Source organism: Conger conger, chromosome 1, assembly GCF_963514075.1.
Source record: "Conger conger chromosome 1, fConCon1.1, whole genome shotgun sequence".
Classification (NCBI taxonomy): domain Eukaryota; kingdom Metazoa; phylum Chordata; class Actinopteri; order Anguilliformes; family Congridae; genus Conger; species Conger conger.
The window spans coordinates 56,158,637-56,180,649 of NC_083760.1; the positions used below are offsets into that span (position 1 = coordinate 56,158,637).

Below are 22,013 nucleotides of genomic sequence, written 5' to 3' on the forward strand. Positions count from 1 at the left end.
CCCAGCCCCGGGAGAGCCTGCTGGACCTGAGGTCACGGCGCAGGGCGGCCTCAGGGAGAGGGGAGGGAGAGGGGTGGTTCACTTGACCCAGGAGGTCTGGAGAGTAGACCGGGTGCTCCCAGAGCAGGGAAGGCTCTGTACACAGGACAGAGGGACCCAGGCACCGAGCCTTTATACAGCAGCCTCAAACTCCCTTTTTAATGGGATGCAATTTTTCTACATGCAGTTGAATGGGGAGCATGCCCTTATTCTCAGTACTTTTGAAAAAGGATGTAGCATTTGTCTTGTGTAAATCCTTGCTCTTGATGGTGTAGATCAAGGGTTTCTGCTGTTCATGGAATTACAAATAGGCACTATTTCCCTTCTCAGGAACACCCCCCTCTCCACCCTGATTCTAATTCCCCCTAACCTAAACCTTTCTCTCACTTCCCTTCCACACGTTATTTCTAGTAACACAAGAACTTGTCCTCCATGTTCCGGGGCTGTTCTTATTTGTCTGCACTTTATCTCCAGCGAGGCTGGGTGAAGCCGACACCGTCTCTATAAAGTGGGGGCGGTTTGTCTCAGGAATGCCTCTCAGGGAGCCCAGCAGCAGTGGTACAGTGTATGTCAGAGTCCCGCCGTGTTTGGCAGGGGCGCGTGGTCTGTATCACGGTCTGTATGAGTGTACTGATACTTCCCCTCTCTGACCCGCCGTTCACACACTGCTAGTTTTACAAGCCCCGGGATCCACAGAGCCCCTCCGCCTGACCACGCCTGTCAGAGTGATGTGTGTTCTGGCGCTAGGGCGTGTCACATCCCCCGCTCTGCCCGGGACAAGGCATTCCACCCACACGTATATACACACACACACACACACACACCTCCACCCAGTCCTCTGTTTTCATGGGCCCGGAGTGGCAGAGGGAACATGTGGTCGAGATGGTTGAAATGTCTGGCTACTCCATGCAGGGTAACGCAGAATGATGGAAATCCCTGTGGTTTGTGTGGTTTGGACGGAGGGGAGGAAAGACCTCTAGGTTGGAAGAACTTAAGTGCCTACAAGGAACATGCATAATGGGGATGAATTGCGACTTGGTTGAGTTTAGGAGCCCTGCTTTCCAGCTCTTGGGAAGTGCCAGGACTCTGCTGAATTAGTTGGTGGTTTGAGGGTGGTGTGAAAGTGCAGCCCTGCGGTGAACTTATTCACCCAGGTAATGAGAGCAGACTGTGGAGGATGAACCGCAGAGGCGATGAGGGTCTTGGAGCTGCTGTTCGTGCTCCTCGCTGCATCCCACGGTCGATGGGGGTTTTCCAGGGTAAACGATAGAGAAGGGACCAGAGCGGGGAAAGTTCAACGGGATGGTTGACTCATGACGCCCACCTTATGGACCGCCCACATGTCTCACCACCCTTCGCTAGTTTGAAGGTTTAAATACGTGACCGCAGTCATGGCGGTGAGATCTTGTTGGCTCCTTACGCTTGATTTGCCACCACCTCCGATCCTTTGCTCACCAGGCCTCCCAGCACCCTACGAGAAGCAGGAGAAGGCCTCAGGAATTGAGGGAGCTCCTGTACCACTTTTGGTTTATCCTGGGTCTCCCTACTGGTACAGTTTAATTCCTTTTATGAAGTGCGAATGTATATACTGCTCAGTGTGGGACACACACACATTCAGTGGAAACATGACTTGAGGTTCCCAGGAAAAGCATTGGCCTTCAAAACGTCACGACCCAAAGCACATGCCACACTCTTCACCACCACCACTGTAGTGTCCTACCCTTTTTACTTCTTCATTTTTTAAGAAGTAAAAAGTAGACTTTTCAAGTAGACTGTCCTTCTTGAATCCTGGCGTTAAAACTGTTTGTTTTTTTTCTCCACTGTTTTGGCAACCTTATTTGTTTTCGTTTCCGTAATCGGCCATGGCACTTTTCACAAGTAGGATGATCTACGCTTTTGTGGGCTTTGAAACCAAACGGGCATGGGGAGACAAATCTGTCTATAATTTTGATTTGATTGCTTCACGTCTGTTTGTTTTCGCTTGCTAATTCCTTAACAAACAGCTTGCAAGCGCTTAAGAAATATGCTTCCTCAAACAATTGGTGAAGTGCAGATATTTTCTTTGTTTTCCATGCAAAACAAATGACCTTGCGCTGTTTCCTCCTGCGCTGTTCGTCAGCCTACACTACGCTGGCCAGTAGCGACGCAAGGCCTCTCCTATTACGTCGTAAACATAACAAATAAGAAAGGGGCGCCTCTGTTTTTAAACTGCTTCTACCATTATATTTCTGTTAACATGGCTCATTTTATTGGCAGCCCTTACAACATTGTTCACTGTAAATACTTCAACACCTGCCGGCTGGGCCAGTTCAGTTCATTACGCACTTTATTAACGGAATGCTAGAGTCGGGAGAGGAGTGTGTGCATTTGACAGAGCTGGTTGGGGGGTGTGGGCATTTACTTTACTTCGTCAAACACTGCACTCGCCAGTTGGCCTCACTCGTGTATTTTAAACTCCCCCACAGAGGGCAGTTTGTCAGTTGCCTTAGTGCCTTTTGCTTTGAGCGGCAGGATAGTCCTTATTCTCTGGCTGAACTGTTCGATTTCATCTGCACGTTGCAGTATCCGCCACAGAAACTGCAGTACAGCATTATTAATACGCAGGCTTCAAGAAAAGTGATCGCATTTCTCCACCAAGCACCCAGTTCCACATTAGTGCCTGGACCTTTGCAATTGGATCAGTTTCTGACTTCAGTGATGTGAGATGTGTAGGTATGTGGAGTGACGTATGTGCCATACAAAAGTGACTGATGGACAGTAAAGTGGATTAGGTGATAAGTTTTGTTTAGTTGAGCTGGAGGAGTGCCTCTACTGTGTGCTATGGCGACCTCACTGTAGGTTAGACCAAGTTTTAGTAAGCAAACCGTCCTCCCTTACAACATAACAGCTCACTGCATGCCTGTATTCCGTGAACAGGAAGCTGGTCGGTGAACACGAATGGTATGTAGTGGACTGGGGCCTTCGTGGTCTTTATTCAGTTTCATCCAGTCTAGAAGACTCATGAGAGTGGTGTGGTGTGGAGGCATCCAAGCATGGATCAGATCATCTCACAGTAATGGTAGCCTCTCCAGAGACGGGAGAGTCAGACTTCAAGAACACCAATAATGACTGGAGTCTGATCATGTTAGCGTTAGTCAGCTAGGTGGGGCAGAATAACATTAATATTTATTTATTTGCCTGGCAATGAACAATATAGCAAATTGATGTTGATGATCCTACCATTAGCTGTCTGGGACCTTGATTCTCATGTCTCTCTTCGGCATTTGGTATTTTGTATATAATTCAGGGAAGTAAATGCTATGCTGAGGACTGGGAGGTGTGAAACGCACTTGCGTTATGATATAAAAACCTGTCCACATGTGATGCCAGAAAGGTGTGCCCGTCATAGACGGGTTAAAGGCCCCAGCAATTTAAGTCTGACACTGTCTGAAGCTCACAGCCAAATTAATTGACTTATCTTGATGACATCAGAAGGACGGTTCCACCACAACTTGTATTTTGTTTACCTGCTGTCAAATGGGCTGTGACGCCAAAAGATTCTCCCAGGAAACAAAGTGTATCATTGCATTGCTTCTGGGTGTATTAACAGCCTTTACTGTGACACATCTATATTTTACTGGCTGACCAGCTACCAGCTCAGACAAGCAACCAGCACTTTATGTGTTGTTGGCCCAGTTGTTTCAGACTGCCAGGCGAATGGTGGGAATCGAGGGAGCGAGTCTGCCCTCCACTTGTTTCCAGTGTAGCCAGCAGCTTTTAGAGCGCTGACTCAGAACCCGAGCGAGTTCACCCCAGTCCGCGGCGAGATTCTGCAGCCCATTCCGCCGTTTAGTCGGGAGCGAACCTCGTCTGTCCCCGCCGTACCCTCTCCCGCGCACAATGCTTGTCCTCTCCACCGTCTCCCGGCCGCGAATTCATTAAATTGCAAATGAACCCTTTGAAGTTCCCCGGGGCCGCTCACGGGAGAGGGCTCTGCGGCAGAACAGAACGGACAGCTGCCCGAAAAACCGGGCCGCAACCCCCCGGCGTTGGCCGCATTACCCTCTGCGACGGGGCGAACGGGTACGGCGTCTGCCCTCCCCCTGCCCCCGTTCGTCTTTCGTTCAGGGGGGGAGCGTTAATGTCTTTTGTTGTCTCCGTCGAAGCCTGTTTCCCATTATGTGCGCGGCCCTGTCCTGCTCCTCCAGTCACAAGACAAACGGGGCTCTGTTCGGCGCTGGGGCGTAATTCTCCGGACAACAATGCGAGCGCGCCGGTATGCTTCCAATTTTCCCAATTCTGTCTGCGGACCCTGGGCATTGTTGTCGCGGCGCGGCGGCCGACTGCGGGTTCGTCTCGCGTTCCGCAAAGAATTCGAGAACGTTGATCCCTGTCACTTTTCCTGAGACGGTTCTCGACTGCGGATTGCTTTTGGAGGTTTCGATCCTAGCGGTGCTTCAAACAGCGCGTTCTTGTTTGCTTTTCTTTCTCTTTTCCTCTCCCATGTGACACGCGTATAGAGGATACTTGTTCACCCCGTTGAATCATTGGACAGTTCGTTCTTTCATGTCTCAGTCACACACCAAATATTTGGCCTTTTTTCTTGGGAATTTTTACAGGGAATTTGTAGGTTTTTCAGGGAAATGTTTTTGGGAGTAGCCCTTGAGAAATGAATATGAAAGGCCAGGGTTTCAGCCATGATACTTGTTTAATCATAGGGCGAGGGGGTTTTGTTGGTTAATTGACTCACCATATAATAAACAGCATATTGAAAAAAAGGTTGGCTCTGTGTGGTTGTTCGACACCATGTTTCCATGGCAGTTACACTGCTAGTTATCTTGGCTGACAACACCTACAAAACAGGAAGTGAGGCAATTAATTGTCCGTAATCCATGGATTCTGTAATCTGTAAAAAATAATTGTTTGTCTTATCAAGTTACGTTGATCTGTATCACAGAGAAGAGTTTCTATTCAAATGCACACCAGCGGTGCTGATTAGTCAGGCAAATAACTGTCAGTAATCCATGGATTCTGTAATCTGTGAATAATTTATTTACTCTATCAAGCTACGTTGATCTTTATCAGAGAAGAGTGTTAGAGACACCAACAGTGCCGGCTAAAAAACAACAACGATGCAAATATGTCTGCTGAAATCATTGCCGAGCTTGTGCAGATGTGACTTGTGCAGATGTTTGGGGGTGATGCGAGTGCTGTGCTGTACGGCATCTCATGACAGGAGCCTCCGATGCTGGTTTTCCTTCAAACAGCAGCTGAGAAGAGCATTCGGTTTACTGGACGTTCGACAAATTCTATCAGCTGCGAGGTATGTAAACACTTCTGGCCATCCGAAGACTCTTCCCAGCACAAGCCAACCGGTCCTGACCCGCGTTCTAACCACCGGCTGCTCAACACGGCCAGCACGTCGCACTAAAATCAGAGCCGCTGTTTCGGGTCGGGGAAGGCCACAGGGAAATGTTACCATTAGGGTTACAATTAAAGTGTCTGGGATTTAACTCAAAGCTAACCTCTAACTACTGGTTTCTAATAATCCCTAACCAGATGCGCTCATTCCAATCGAAATTAGAACCCAGAAACTGGTTTGGAACTTGCCAAGTTAAACCGAGCCAAGCGCAATCACAGTCCAAACCCCTGTAATCTTTGCGGAGGTGGGGTTGCAACTATGTTTTGAAGTTTTCCTCCCTCAAAATATCCACTAAGCAAATATTAGCTACTGACATCTTGGCAAAACAATAATATAGTTAAATGTATGCAGGGAAAGTGTCTTAGGTTTCCACAAGGGAGCATGTTTCTGTAGTTTATAATTTTACCCTCACCAGGGTTGTGAAGATACAGAAGTTGTGGTCCAACAGTTGCATGCCTGAGCGCCTAAAACGTGTCCTTTTCAGAACGCACTGCTGACACTTGAGGGAATGCAGCTGTTGCCAGGTTTGAACTACTTGGCTTTTTTGATTACTTGGCTACTTGACTTGCTTTTTCCTTCCTCCTTTTCCTTTCTGCCCAATTTGGAATGCCAAATCATATATATATCAGAACTTGTTTCTGTAACCTCCACTATCGATTCAGGAGCGTGCAGCCTTGCACAAGCTCTCCTCTGAAGCACGCAATGCCAAGCTCTACTACTTATCAAACCGCAGTTCATAAGTAGGGCAGGACCCTCCATTTACAGCTTAATCAGCAGACTTACAGGCACACGCTCCACAAGTAGGTTCACCATCATGCTAGTGGCAATTGTGGGTCACCCTTCATGGCTAGTTATCACAGTCGGCCCTGAGATGGTCCAGGTTTGATACCTGACTGCAGGGCAGAACAGGATGAGTCTTCTAGCATCCCTGCTTTCACCAAAGTTCACAGTTCACCAAGATAATGTGGTCAAACAAATGTGATACAGTATGTTTCTTCTCTACACAGTGTTGTAGAAATGATTGGCTCCATACTATATTCGGTTTGGGTGACCGAGTGAATAGTTCTCTCTCTCCCATTTGATATTGTTTCATCGACAGCTAAGTTGTGCTGATAGATTTTCCCTGGGGCAGCCTAAAGCAAACTGTATTCATCAGAATGCCTGGCTCAAACACTCATGTGAATTCTCTCGAGCCTTTCAGTCCCAGGAACTGTGTAATGAATATGAATATTCAGATACTTTGTTGATTCTGAAGCAAGTATTCTGATCCCTATTATGCTGTTAAGTCATATTTGCACCCTGGACGTATTAACAGGCCCATTGATGTTGCGGCGGAGTTCATTTGTTCCAGAAAGATATTAAACTTTTGTAAAGGGCAGGGGGGAGATACAGGCTGAGATGTTTGTGACTGTCCCGTCCTGACCTGGTTATCAGCTTCCCAGATACAGCGGCAAAAAAAAGGGTCAAAACTTTTGGAGGCCTCTTTAGTTTTCCCTCTTTTTTTTTTTCATTTTCTTGCATATCCTGTGCAACGGTGTCGCTTGTTTTTCACCGCCCAGCCCGACGTTAACTTAAACAAGAGCGCCGATGGCCGTTTGAAGTTCTGAGGAGAGAAGTTATTATGGCTTCTCCCGAAAGGTCAAGTGTAGCCCCAGGCATGATAAAGTGGAACATGGGGGCTGTTGAAATAACAAAGCTGGCTCCCCAGATGGGGCTGGAGGTGCACTGCTCCTGCCTGGCCACCATTGTTTACAGCCCTCTGCCACTTCCTGGTGAGTAATTCCGAGTGGTGATCTGAGAAATTATGTCATTTCCACTTAGAAAAACCAGACCGGGAGGATGATCCCCGAAATTGAAATCAGACTCTGATTAGAAGTGTTATTGTAATAAAATACATCTTCAAAAAGGCAGAGGAATGCGGCGCGCGGCGAAACAAAGGCTCAGACCGTGATGTGTGTGGGTATGTGTCTGTGTGTGTGTGTGTGTGTGTGTGTGTGTGTGTGTGTGTGTGTATGTATGTGTATGTGTGTGTCTGTGTCTGTGTGTGTGTGTGTGTGTGTATGTGTGTGTGTGTGCGTGTGTACGTGCGCATGCGGGTCTCTTTTTGAGGGGCAGTTTAACAAATGTATATGTTGAGCACTTTTTAAGAAGGAATAGTTTATAAATATCGACTTTCCATTGCTTTAGCATCTCTTGCTCTTTTTTTCGATTCTTTGGAGAAAACTTTTCTTATGTGTACCAATTTTAAAGGTTTGGAAATGAGGGACACCAAACTCAGTCTCTTGTACATGCCATACCTTGGCAGCATGTGATAATAATCATATTCTCCAGTGCCACTGACTTCACCGAGGAAGCCTCATAGTTCTACCACATTTGTCCAGTCATAGCAACGTAATTGACCTCGTTGAAAGATATATAGATGTAGAAATGGCAGTTTTTATGACCAAAATTTTTTTTATCTGAATCCTATTTAGAAGTGTGGAATACAAGTGCAGCCACATGTGATTGTTTTGCGCTTCCAAATCATCTGCATTTTTCCAAGTTTATTGTGTGTGACCCAGCCTGCGAGCACTTCAATAGCGCGGAGTCTCAGAGCATGTTCAAACCAGTAAACAGGAACTTTGTTCCCCTAACAAACGGTCTTTAAACAAAGCCCCTTTTGTTTACTTGCCATTTGAACAGGCATAAATAAAGTCAGAAAAACTGTGTTCGTCTGTCTTCTCGGCTTCCCAGCTGTTGCACATCTGCATCGAGGGCTGGGGGAACTGGCGCTGGTCCGAGCCCTTCAGCATAGACAACGCGGGCACCCTGCTGAGGACCATCCAGTCCAAAGGCAGGACGGCCTCCCTCATCATCAAGGTCCAGCAGCTCAGCGGGGTACAGAAGCAGGTATGGGTCTGCGCCCTGCCCGGTACAACACACCCTACACCAAACACCGTTGGCCACGTTCGTATCAAAGGAAGAAGCGAATGTGAAGGGGCAATGTTTATGTCCTGTCACAGTGGCTCTCGGTGTGGGTCGCAGTACATCGGCTTTGAGGCTCCAGTCCAGTCGATTCCCGTTTCATTTATTTTTTTTGGTCATTTCACCTTTGATATGCTTGCGTCCCCACAGCTTAGAGCCAGGCGCCGGTCTCTAATCCTCCCCCCTCCACCCCCTTCCATCTCCCTGCCTCGTTTCGTGTTAAAATCCGCAGCCATCGCACTGGAAAAACCAGCAGTGTTTCCCAAAGTTCCTCTGATAAAAGTATCTAAAAGAAAACTCATCAAACTGAACTTCGAGCCCGCTCAACCTTAATCGCAACAATTTAAACAAAACATCACAGACCAGTAAAATAGATTTGTAAATCATGTTTAAATAGCTCAAAACACACAAACATTTCTTTGAAAAAGATGCCAGCGGAGAAAGAGGGGACACTTTGTTATGTAAATATTGTCAAGTGTCACACATGTCTCTGCAGCCTGTAGACAAAACAGAGAGGTTTGCATTCCTGTCTAGTCTGTTCCGTGTAGTGTGTACATCTTGTTCCCATTGGTACAAATGATAGGGTATGAACCCTGGTCACATTCAATTCACAATAAAAGCCGGAAGATTATGACAGTGGCAACAGCCATCGGGCTTCTCACATCCTGGACACATTTTAGTTTTGTTCAGTTGCTGGTGATGCTCTCATGGGCCCGCCAGAGGTTGAGCATTTTTTGAACTCATTTCTCTACCCCGTCTCTCGCTTTAGCAGACCGCCATTTTGAGTGTCCTCAAGAACAACGCGTTAAAATGGAGGGGAATGTTTTCAATAGCCGGAATGCGGTTCGGTGATAGCATCTTTTCACTCTGCCGCGCTCTCGCCAAGGGTGTAACATTAGGAGCCCTTAAAGTGCGATGCCTCTGACATCATTGGTGATATTTTAGGGAATTCATGTTGAATTAAAAATAAAAAGAAAACTGTCTGCCATGAAGATGGCCCCCACCCACTCACACAAGCCTGAAGGTTCCTCCGTGTGGCGTGTTGGAGTAGTTGGCGAGCACGGCCGGACGAGGCGCTCGCTGACGCGGGGGGATGATGGATGAGCGGGAGAAGCCTCTCTAATTACAGCCTGGCTCTCCCAGACTCATTAGCGCTGCCGTGACCCAGAGACGAGAGCGAGGCACGCCGGGGGTGGTGGAAACAATCGCTTCTGAGCACAATTAGGACCGTCAGCTCCAGATGAGGTGTCCCCAGGGACCAGGCCGGGCAGAGGAGAATCCATCTGAATGCCAGAAGGCCCGGCTTGCTCTCCAGTGATCGACAGTGACCCGGGAAATCCATCACTTGCTGAAAGTGCTGTCAGAATCCATTTAGGGTGGCTTTAATAACGCCGTACGCGTTAGCGCCAAGGTTAGGAGGCTGTGTTGCAGATTAAGCTTAAGGCTGCCATGTTCTTGATTTTCCTCTATACCGGTCCTCTCTCTTCCCCTGCCAGATCATGATTTGCGGGAGGCAGGTGATGTGCAGCTACCTGGGCCAGGACATCGACCTGCGGGTGGTGCAGCACTACGTGGGGCCTGACGGGCAGACGGTGGTGAAGGAGCACGTGGACTGCCTGGAGGGCGGGCAGAAGCTGCCCTCCTACGTCCTGGAGGACGCTGAGATGACGGAGCTGTGCGTGCGGGCGCGTGGGGACGAGGACTGGTCCCAGGACGTCCGTCTGGAGCGCCGGGAGAAGGGGAGCGGCTCCGTGGTGCAGGTGAGGATCAGCGTCACCTCCCCGCGTTCCCACACAGCTCAGACCACCAACCCAGTCCAACCTCAGCTCTGTTGAGTCTCAGTAGACCACAGTGGCGATTATATTTATTTGCGCCTATAAATCATTTACATGTTTTTTTTGTTTGAAAGTAGTGTAGTTCAGAATACTCAAAATGGCCTTTGAGACGCCAACCGTGTTGGTTTACAAAAACTGCATAGTCACAGACAAACCGAAAACAGGAAATTAAAATGAATGGGGATGAAGGAGCTGGATACTTACTGAAACGGTTTTCTAAACTTAAGGTTGTGAAATGTTTTTACGGTGTTTGAAAGTGGTTAGGTTAGCTTCTCCTAGGTTATGCACTTTACATATTTTTTTACATAGCTATACATATCCTGGACAATTAAAGTCCAGTGCTGTGATTTCAAACCATTATGTATTTTCAAAGGCATGCAATAGTCCTGATAAATACCATCAAGATAGAAATTCATAGCTATCCTGTAATTCTGTGCATACGTAAATGCTATAGAATTGATTTCATATGTGCACCCTTTGGAAATGTACCAATGTAGCTGAACAAGCTGCTTTGGAGTTACTTAAAGTGTATGTTATTGCTTGAGATCACAAACCTCCTAATACCCTATAACAGCCATTGTAAATAATGTCAGGAAACCACAGAAAGTGGGGGTTTTTATCAATTCTATACATGTCTTACTTTAAAGTGCTTAAAGTAAAGCCATGTTATTATTTCATAAATAAGGTCCTAAAAAACAATGTCCTTGAAAGCCCTGGAAATGTACCTGGCGGGTAACTGAATTGTGCTTTATGAATGCTGTACACTAGGCACCCGAATTGGAGCTGTAAAGTAATAATAAGTATTCTGGCGGAAGTCTGTTTTTGATAAGTCACCATTTGGATTCAAGCAGATAAGTTGATGGTCTTGCATTCTCTTGCTCCTGTGTTGTATTGGTACAGCCCTGGGTTCCTATGAAAAGGCTGATTGTGCTGTTTGCACTTTGGGTTCTCTCTGGAAGGTTCCTCTGCCTACTGCAGGAGGTTGGAGAGTGCAAGTGAATTCCCTCCTCTGGTGCATTCTTGTATAGGGTCAGTGTGACGGGACACAGGAGTACTGAGTGGGGTTCTGGGGTGTGGGTCAGCCTGGGGTCCTGCGGACTGATTCTGGCCAGTTTTTACGCCTTTAGGAAAATCCCAAGCCAGAATATGAACTGAGCACTCATTGTGCTTTGGTTCTTGAGCCACTTATAAATCAAGTCCCATGCTGGCTGTAAATTAGAAAAATCTTTGAAAGGCCCTGAGCATTTTTAAGGCTTGACAAGGAGCAAGGGTAGTGTGGGATTAAAAATCCAGGGAATTTTTCAAGTATTATGTATTACAAGAGCAAAATTGCAGGCTTTAAATCTCAGGTCTTGTCATCCTTAATGGCTTATTATCCTGCATTAATAGTTAAACAATCTTTTGACTTAACTGTGCTCCCGAGATTTTGTGGGGATTTTCTTTTGCTATGCAAGACCGCCAAGGACCAAGTTTGGTACATAACAAGCTGATGTCTGCAGGCCTTGATATGAACATGATGTTAGTTAGTGAGGCTAGTGTACTGTGATCATTATGACCAGGCTGGTTCTGATTCTTCCTCCAAACAAAACTGTTTTCTTCAGGGAGGTGGCCCTATCCTTTTTACCCATTGGTTCTTTGCAGACCTCAAGACCTGAGTAGACCCCAAGATTTTCATGGCAAAACAACCATTCACATACTTGTTGCCGTGCTATATGTTAAATGTTAGCTCATGTTAAATGTTAATCCAAGAATTGGTTTGTGTTTGATGTGGAGACCTCCTAGTTCAGTTGCTGGCAGTGGTGTTGATTGATATTTTGCATATTTTGGATGAGATTTACCTGACACATCAAAGATCCTATGGCATCAGAAAAACCTGGGAGCATACTGATATCCTTTACTGAACCTGACTTTGTCTGCCCAGAATATCATGCCAAATGAATGATTAACCCCTCTCTCTCCACCTCTGTTGGTGGGTGGGGAGTGTAGAGAATCGCAGTTAGTGCTACCCATTGGGGCAACCTGAAAAGCTTTCCCCCTGTTCACTGTACAGTACGTTGTCGTAATGTGGTGAAAGGTGTTAGATGAATGTCATCCATTTTTAATGTGGGTGTGAGACTTTCATGAGGGGGCAGAACTGGCCCTGAGGTTCTGGCCTGGTTCCCTCTGCAGGTTCCTTGCTCCAGTGGCTCCCTGCTTTATGTTTGGTGCACCCTCCTCACCATTGAACCGGGCTCCCACATGCAGCAGAGAGTGGTGAGTACGTGTTGGGCATTGAAATCCTGCCAGAAAACTTCACTTTCAATGTCATTCTTATACCCGGGAAAAGGGGGCTGGAAACATACTGTGTAGGGAGAAGTGTTTTTAATAAAGTCTCATAACTTTGTGTTGCAGTTCCGCAATATACTTCTGATTTACATCCAAATAAATCATAGTAAATCTCTCACAGTGAAAGTAGAGCAATGACGAAAGTTTGTAATTGATTTCTACTACAGACAACAGATGGGTATGGAAGTTTTGTATTCATGCTGCATTGTCTTTATACAGTGGGGCTGGAGGAGAATTAAATCGGTCTGTTTTCCGTGTGGTAAGCCAGTGCAGACAGGGCTGGGGAGATTACAGGCACTGTGGTGGAGAGCTAGAACAGTTTCCCATCGCAGCAGGGAGTTGTGCTGGGACTGAGAAGACCTGGAGGGGGTCCTCGAACTGGCGCGCCATGACGCTCTTAGTTCCCAGCCCAGTCACAAGTTCCTCTCCCAGACTGTCAAAAGGTCCACACATAACCCAGAACTACCTACTGGCCTCTAAATTTAATCACTCAGATATCACGGCCAACAGTCCTCCAGCCAGTTTGTTTTTATTTATTATACCGTACAAGAACGTTTTAAGTCAAGTGTGCAGATTTTACACAGAAGTGAAAAAGCCTGTTTTCTTTTTCCGAGAAGGATAGTGGATCGTCCACTCTCCTTTTGTGTATTTTTTTTCTATTCAGACTTGTAAAAATCAGAAAGGGTAACAGATAGAACTGCAGCAGAGAAGGTGTTGTTGGTTGATTGAACCCCCACTCGCCCGGGAGGAGGTTTCCTTTTTAGAACAGAATGAATAAGGATAACTGAAAGAAAATCAAGTACGGACAGAGATTTGTCCTTTCTGCTTATACAGTAAATACATACCTATATTTGATGAAAAAGTTCTAATGAAACTAGAGTAAAGGAAAGTTAAGGAAAGGTGAATGATGGTAGCAAGTACCACATGCTAGACATCTTTCTTCTCAAAAACATAAGTGTTCTTGTGTTCCACAGAAATATCTTTGTGTGTCTGTACTGTATGTGATGTGCCCCTCTGTGGCCCGGCGCAGGTGGTCTTCAGCCCCCTGTTCCTCATGAGGAGCCACCTCCCCGACCCTGTCATAATCCACATTGAGAAGAGGAGCCTGGGCTTGAGGGAAAGCCAGGTGGTCCTGGGACAGGGCCATGAGGAACCCCTGCTCAACGTGGAGTCTGACCTCATGCACCATCTCACCTTCCAGGCCAGGTACTGCTCCAAACCAGCTCTCTTCTGCCTCCACGTATCCCGTTTCCCCCTCCCCTCTTAAGGCAAACGGGAACTTTGAGAAATTGTGTGTCCCAGGAATCCTTCTAAACTAACGGACAGCTGCGCTGCCACATCGCATTTCGCAATATGTCAAATCACGGCGTAATTGCAGCCCTGGGCCGCTGAAACCGTAGCAGAGTGCAGGTTCTGCCCTGTATTTGTCAGTCTCTGCGGTGGTGAGCGGCCCTGTGCCAGAGTGTGTGTGCCAATGTTCTGTGCTGGTGTGACAGGCGGCACTTCGTTACAGGCAGGGCACGGCACACACCCTAATTTCATGACCTGTCTCAGCCGCTCATTGCTTCCACCTCATTCAAAAGGTTGCTCTGCTTGCAGACAGACAAACGGTACAAAACAAAATCATCCTGTCCTGTCCTCTTTCCTCGCAGTGCACTGTGCGTTCATGAAGCTTCCCTCATCCACAACCCCCCCCTCCCCCCATGTATTCCCTTCCCAGACAAGTTTCAAATGTACACTGGTCACCAGTTTGATTTGCCTTCCTGCAATTACGAATAGTTGTGGCCTATAACGGGGAGGAGGAAATTCAGGCTGTGGTCGCGCTGAGCAGACAGACAGTTAACTGGATCTGTTGTGTCTCGCTTCCATATCTTTTCACTGTGTAGAAACCACATATAAGACCGACAACAATCAGAAGCCTGGACGAGTAGCCTCTGGGCTTCCAGCGGATCAAATGTTTCCCATCATCACATTCTCATTTTGTGTTTTTTTTGTTGTGTTTGTTTTTTCTTTTTCCCCGAGACCCATAGCGCCATTTCCGTTTATAGCACAATGGACTCTATTAATACACATGCAAATCTTCCTCGAGAGAAGCCTGTCGCTTCGAGCTGAATTGGATGCCGACCTGACTCAGGGATTTTTTCTGTATTTCAGAGAAGCCACATTAGACTGCCGATTTAAGCCAAGACATTCCAGGTCAATATTTCTCCTAGCAGAGTTTACTCTTGGTCTTTAACCCGCCTCAAAAAGGACACCGGCGAGACTTCTCAACCATGTCTTTGGCGTGCGCCTGAGTTTTTTTTTTTTTTTTTTTGCTGCGCTCAGAAAAGCAAGACACCGCACATTTGGCAGGGGTGGATCGTTCTACAGAGCTTATTTGTCATAATACAATAAATGTACCTGTCTTCTGGTGCTCATCTCCATTACTTCGAATTTGTCCTGCTGTTTTTAAGCTTTGTTTTGCAGTGTGGTGGCATGAGTTATATTCGTTTTAGCAGTTTCCTTTAACCCTGTTCCTTGAGAGCCAGAGGGATCTGCTGGTTTTCGTTGTTGTTTGGCACTTAATCGCTTCAAGGAGTTGATTGCACTCTTAACTCATCCCACCTGCTTTCAGGGGAAAGCCAGCAGACTTCCAGGCCCAGGGTATAGGCCCTCTGTTGCAGTCGTTTTGAATGGGTGGTGGTGAATGTGTTGGCTTGGACAGCAGTGGTAGAGCAGGAGGTTGTGTTTCTGTCCTTCAGGGAGCAGGAGGACCCCTCGCAGTGCGCTGTGCCCATATCCTCCGGCCTCATCAAGCAGATTGTGAACAAGACGGCGGGCGGAGACGGCCATGAGCTCATCCTCTCCGACTTCTATGGAGAGAAGAGCCCCACCCAGCCGCCCTGGCCCTACATTAACAAGGAGTCTGACAGGTACCGCCCTCTCACGTCAACATCTTACTTTCACCCACTTATGTTCCCCCTTCGTCAGTCACGCCACTTCCAGCTGCATGCCTATATGATTGTACTTCCATACTGTATATGCATGTTTACTCTTTAATAAGGTGTAAGATCACAGATATGTGATTAGTGTTCTCAACGGATGTGATAATCACGGCTGGTAACTGAAAGGAGATACAATGGAGATCTAAAACATTGACTTAGAATAAAAAAAATTAAAAAAAGGCTTGCTCTTCACTGGCTTAAAACTATTTCATAAAATTAAAAGCAAACACACATTTAATAATATATTTTTCCTTGTTACCCTTTCTGTTGGAAGAATGTAAAAATTTTGTTGACAGAGTAAGCCCAGTGTCTTTTGTTGGGCATTAGAGGCACCCTCTGAGCTGTTTCTAGTGCTAAGCAGTGTGTGGCTATCCAGCACAGTAGACTACATGGGCAGGCAAGTAGGCAGAAGATGCAATACAAAATCCTCATCATGAAATTAGATTTGAAAATTTAAAAGTTTTTCTAAACGGCCGCCACCAGCACTGTCCTGTGTGAAGTCACTGTTACTGCACTGCAGCTTCTGGGCTTGTGCTTCTGTAGAGCTGGAGCACAGAGTCTGACTGCCCCTGTGTCGACCAAGGTCATGCGGCCAGAAAATGAAACGGCTAGGTCAGCTAGCCCACTGTTTGACAGTCGCTGTCTCGCTGAGATGCAGGCCGGGAACTGTCTCTCGTTTTTCTAAGACCAGTGTTGAACTTGGCGCAGTGATCATCTCTCATCCCGGTCTTGAACGAGAAACAAACAGCGATGTCATCCGCGATACGAGCATCTGCTGGTCAGCTGCTTCTCTGCCGGCCGCGCGCATGGAAACCCGGAGAACCTCAGCAAAAACAAAAGGAAAACAAGCGGGAAATGTAGCGCTCCAGTGTCTGGTCCCAGCTCAGCAGTGCCCATAGCTGCCATGTGTGGAAGGGGGCTCCTACTCGTGCGGTTAACCTGCGAGGGGCCTGTGTGCGGAATCTCGCCCGCATCACCTCACCTTCCCTCGACTGAGCAGCGAGACTTGACACCCAGGTTCGGGTGCCGTCCAACTGGAAGGTCGTAAAAGTCAAGCTCTGGAAATCGACTCAATTCCCTGTATAAATTCACTGGGTCCTTGGATCGCTAATTGTCTGATCCCATTGCTGTCAGCCTGGATGATCTACGACTGTTTTTGGGCCACGGCTGAAGTTCATTATCTGCTGCTCTTTTGGTAATTAGAATGTATGTTTAAAGCCGAGAGTTATTCAGATTGTTTTTAATGAACTCAAACCACGGCGGCCGTCTGTAGTGGAGCCCTTGTGATGCAGGAAGCTGAAAGATGACGGCCTTTCATCTCTTTGTTCATTCGTCACACAGAAAAACTTTCGAGGCATTACAGAGATATCCCGCTAAAGATTACTGCAGATCCCTGCTGCTGCCTTCCTGTAGACCACAGACTTAAAACTGTCAGTCTTCTTCAGCCCTTCAGATGTCACCCATTTTCTCACACTATGACGGGTGCCTACATTTCATGGTACAGCTGTTTGCTGTAATTTGTGTGTGTGTGTGTGTGTGTGTGTGTGTGTGTGTGTGTGTGTGTGTGTGTGAGAGACACTGAGCAACAGTCCGTTTGAAAAAAAGTCACATCTTGATAGCACACGCACACACACACACCAGTACACATGTGCTTTCACAGGCATTGTTACAAAGAGATCTCAGTCCAGGCATGTTAACCAGATGAGTTTCTGCGGTTCTGTGGCTCTGTTCTTCTGCTATTCTCTCCCCCCGGAGTTGGTATCTGGTGGTTTGGTGTTGAATTACTCTGTCATTCATTTTCTGTCTCCCCTATGATCCAGACTTTATAACAAAGCATAAGGCCAGGGCACGTTTCCCATGGACGTGACAGTCCCTACCCGAGCCAAGAAGACTGCTAGTGCTAGCACAACCCTCCCGTCCGCACTGCGTTAGCGTCCGTTTTCCTTCTTTCAAGCACACAAGCCGGACCACAAACTGCTAATACACCCGTGCAACAAATTGCTTTTTCAGTTGTAGATATCGAGTTATACATTTAGTGTTGATTTGACCTAATAAGGTTAGACATTTATACTATACCCTCTTGGTTGGCTCAGAGAATGTAAATCCTATTTCTCTAAGGTACAGGAAGTGGCTGTGGTAAATGGTTTTAATTTTAGTAGCTTTTTTTCCTCTCTCTCTGCGAGGCTTTGGTACAGATAAAGTGCTTCAGTAATTATTAGCAAACATCTTGTAGCGGTCTGGCTCTGAGAGAATTGGTTGCTGAAGGAGACTCCAGCTGTCAGAATTCACACTTGGTGCCACTTCTCGGCTCCAGCAGGGCTGTCTGAATCTGCGAGGCACACTTCTCTGTCATGCTTTTGGTTTGAGCGCAAGAATATGATTTATATCGCCTGCACATTGCTCTGCTCACCTTGGGTTCCTTTCCAGAGCTACCTCATGTTAGATAGCGGGTAACATGAAGTGTGTTTTGGCCCTCTTTCATGGTTGAAGTCATTCGTTATAAGAAAAGGAAGATATGGCTGCCTTTTAAGTCAGTATGTCAAGTGTTTAAATGCCCTCTTATCTGCATGGCATCTGTTTGCAGGTGGCATTCATTGTCAGTATTTATTTAAAGAATGTTTGAATATGGTAACTGGACTCTCTTGAGTACATGGATGCTCTTTGGTCAACAAGTGTGCATCATCTGTATTTGCACGTTTGCATGTATGTTTGTGTGTTTCATGTGTTTTTTGTTGTTCCTCCAGGCCGGACTCAGAGACCCTGACCCAGTGGGACAGCCCCATGCAGGTGAAGCTCTCGGCCTGGAAGCCAGGCCTCAACACCCTGCTGGTGGAACTGCTGCCCTGGGCCCTGCTGGCCAACCGCTCTCAGTGGGACCTGTGGCTCTTCGAGGGGGAGAGGATCGTGCTGCAGATACCTGCGGGGAAGGTTATCGTGCCGCCCAACTTTAAGGTGAGCTCGCCTGAGACCTGCCACAATGCAGTCGGAGAAGAGCCAAGTGAGGCATCAGAACACTGGCAGGACTGCATCTATGTGATGTGTTACAGAGTGAAGAGCATAGCTTAACATTAAATTACAGTTATATAGCTGATGCTTTTATCCAAAGCGACTTACAGTTGATTTTCCTAAGCAGGGGTCAATCCCCCTTGGAGCAACATGGGGTTAAGGGCCTTGCTCAAGGGCCCACAGCGGCACGGATCTTACTGTGGCTAAACTGGGGTTTGAGCCACCAACCTTCTGGGTCCCAGTCAAGTAACTTAGCCTCTAGGCTATTGGCTGAGTAAGAACAGATGGACAGGCCAGTTGCTGATTTCTGGGAGCAGGAGAGGGCTCCCAGCCTGCAGTAAACTGGAGCCACCAGACGGACTTAGCCTGCCCTTCCCAGCCGCTCCCCTGTTGAAAGGGTGTTTTAATCAGTGCCTGCCCTTCCCAGTACAAAAGCAAGAGCAGGATATCAAAGGGCAAGAGCAAGATACGCTTCAGCGGAAGCCAACCAAACAACGGCCGTAAATGTGTAATAGTCTGTGAAACAGAAACAAATACAGAATTGTTTCCATAGCGGCCGCGATGTATTAGGTAACGCTAGACGGGAACTGGCAGTTGCGCCACAGGACGCGGGTCTTTGTTTTAGCAACTCCGTCTGTCTCGGGAACAGTGTGGCCCCTGGTCGATTCCCGCACAGTTCGGGAGGGCCCCCCCGGAGTTTCGTTCGGTCTCACCAGACAGGGAATGTGCAGATCCAATCCTACGTGTGGGGTTGTCTAACGAGATCCCTACAAACCCCTTCAGGCCTGTCAGATGTTCCCGGGTTGCCATTGGTCTCCCTCCTTGTGGAGGACTTGTGATTTGTGTAGCAGAAGCTTGAATGCTGGCACTTATTCTATTGGGTGGGTATGGGTGAGGAGGCCATAGCAGGCAATGGGGAGGCTTTCAGTTCAGGTGGTACCCAGACACTAGGGAGTGAGGGGGCCAAATTCAAACATCCTCTTTCTTGAATTGAAAACACACGGTCATGGCACAAGTCTGAGCTCTGATGCCTCCTCTGTCTGTTTCCCTGTCGGCTTTCTGAAAAAGCTATGAAAGCTGGACAGAATATCCACTGTCCTTTTTAACCCTTTAGATCCAATTTAAACAAAAAGTCAAATTTTTCCAGTTTGCACTGCTCTTAAATGAAGCCTTATAACTTAATGGCAACAGTCAAAACCTATGAAATATGTGAGGATTAAATAAGCATCCCCCTAAACACAGAAGCTCTTAGACTCGTAAGGACATCAATCGCTGCTCAGACAATCAAAACCAGCTAACTCCTCAGAACTGATCTGAGACTGTGGCTGTGGATTCGCTTCTCTGGGATTTTCTCAGTGGCGATGTATCGAATACAAAAGGCTTGGAATGAGCTCGTAAGACTGAGCTATTTTGGATCACAAAAACATTTGTATGGACAGAAAAACCCATAATGGTACAAGTATTGGATATACCACAAGTGAATGCAATGTAAGTACATGACAGTACATATGGACATTAAAATAGTTTCCGAATGATTTAGTGAGCTATTTCAGGCAGTGCCTTGAAAGCTGAAAGGTTATAGGGTTTTTCATGTGAAAGCATACCAGACAAGATAACTGTAGAAAGCATTATGAAAAAAAAAATGTATAATGTAGTTTAGGGTATAATAAGTCCATGGAGGACAGGGAAGGCTCTATTTGTTTTATTGCCCTTAGCTAAAGGGAGAAGAGATAAGGGAACAAGTGGCCTTCAGAAGAGTGCTAATTTATGGTGTTTTTCCAAATTACTTTAATGAATGGATCCTGTATGTGATGAGGCCAAATTCTGTGGGCACCGGGGCCCACAAATAAAGCTCCCTGCTGGTTTTCAGAATCCACACACAGGCATTGGTGGGGCATGGCTCATGCCAGTTCTACACTCTCTGTGTCTCTGTACAGGAGGCCTTCCAGATCGGCATCTACTGGGCCCAGACCAACACGGTGCACAAGTCCACGGCGCTGAAGCTGGTGCACGACCTGACGTCTCCGCGCTGGAAGGAGGGCACGGGAGGAGACGTGGTGACCCTGGACGAGGAGGGCGCGGTGGAGGCTGAGGTCACGCTGGGGGCATTCCCCGGGCGGCAGAAGGTACGATGGGCATGGCGGTCTGGTCACCTGTTCTCTGCCTCTCAGGCTGTGGCACGCTATCGCATGCTGTGCAGCCGGTAGTGCTGTGGGTCCCTCACCCAGTAAGTCTGATAATTTGTCATATCTTTGAATTTAGGCAGAGATATTTCACTTATAGATATTTCGTCCGTCCATTCTGCAGCTGTGCCAACTGTGCGTAACGTCGTGTGTGAGGCACGGCATCCAGATCCTGCAGATTGAGGATCGGACCGTCCTGGTGAACAACACGCCTCACCAGCTCTACTACAGACCCCTGCTGTCTGAGCACAACCTGGGAACAGCAGACCAGGTAAACACACTAAAACACCAGTCCTCTGGCTGAGCTGCTACAATGGCTACACCACAGAGGGGACAGACACAGTCAGGGTTCATTTTCTGTCCATGAAAGGGCGTTCAGGGCCGTTAAACCCAGAAGACACGAGGCAAACGCACAGGGTATGCACAGAAGAGGGCTTCTGTAGCGTTTTCCAGCAGGGCGTGTCACTCCTGCAGTGCCCCTCTCTGCTAATTCAGTCCTGTGACAGTCAAGCTGCACGTAGTCGTTAGGCGGACACAAAGAGAATTGGATTCAGCTTTTGCTTTGAGGACGTGCATCTGGAGCATGTCCCCATTAGTATTGCCATGTGGTCATTTAATGAGATTTTCTATTCTTTTAAGGATGGCACAGTTTGCCAGTTGCCAATAATCACTTGAAAAGAACAGCAACAAAAAAGAAACAATACAATCTTGAGAGCAACGCAGACCACAAAAATACACTTGAGGAATGCCTTTCTTGTATGTGGAGTTATTCCAGCAAAATGGTGCACAATGCTTTTTTCATATCTGCAACAAATTTAGTGCTAATGTGAGATTAGTACTGAATACACGCGTGTGTGCATTGTTGGTACAGTGTGCTAGTGTAATGTGTGGTAGTGACCTCTCTCTCTCACTCTCTCCCTCCACAGCCGTATGACCCCCCCGACACTACAGTCTTCTCCCTCCCCCCTGGGGGTTCCCCGGCGCCCCCTCAGCCCGTGTCCGTGCCCTTCTGGGACCTGCTGAGAGAGGGCAGCTCGGCGGAGGTGGAGGCCCCGCTCCCAGTCAGGCACCTGCTCTTCAGCTGTGCCCCAGGGGCCGACTCAGGCTCCGGGGGCTGGAGTCTGCCGGTCCCCATCCGGCCGGACTTCCCCCGGCAGGGCGTGGCAGCCCCCAGGGAGCCCTGCGTCCGCAGCGGCCTGGCCAGCAGGTGGGTGAAACCCGGCGGAGTAAACGGCATCGACGCCGTAAAGGAGCATCCACACCAAGAACTAGGACT

The 22,013-nt window shown here is 47.5% G+C and overlaps 1 protein-coding gene across 3 annotated transcripts in view; it reads left to right on the plus strand.

The window, feature by feature from the left end:
• The window catches only part of LOC133126743 (intermembrane lipid transfer protein VPS13B-like), a 303,636-nt gene that overhangs the window by 267,188 nt on the left and 14,435 nt on the right, over positions 1-22,013 (plus strand). For all 3 annotated transcript variants that reach the window (XM_061239088.1, XM_061239080.1, XM_061239095.1), the window contains 9 exons: positions 8,174-8,329; positions 9,901-10,164; positions 12,409-12,492; positions 13,595-13,770; positions 15,306-15,476; positions 18,293-18,500; positions 20,492-20,680; positions 20,862-21,008; positions 21,664-21,944. In XM_061239088.1, the coding sequence (XP_061095072.1) occupies positions 8,174-8,329; positions 9,901-10,164; positions 12,409-12,492; positions 13,595-13,770; positions 15,306-15,476; positions 18,293-18,500; positions 20,492-20,680; positions 20,862-21,008; positions 21,664-21,944 (1,676 nt within the window). The remainder of the gene's footprint in view (positions 1-8,173; positions 8,330-9,900; positions 10,165-12,408; positions 12,493-13,594; positions 13,771-15,305; positions 15,477-18,292; positions 18,501-20,491; positions 20,681-20,861; positions 21,009-21,663; positions 21,945-22,013) is intronic.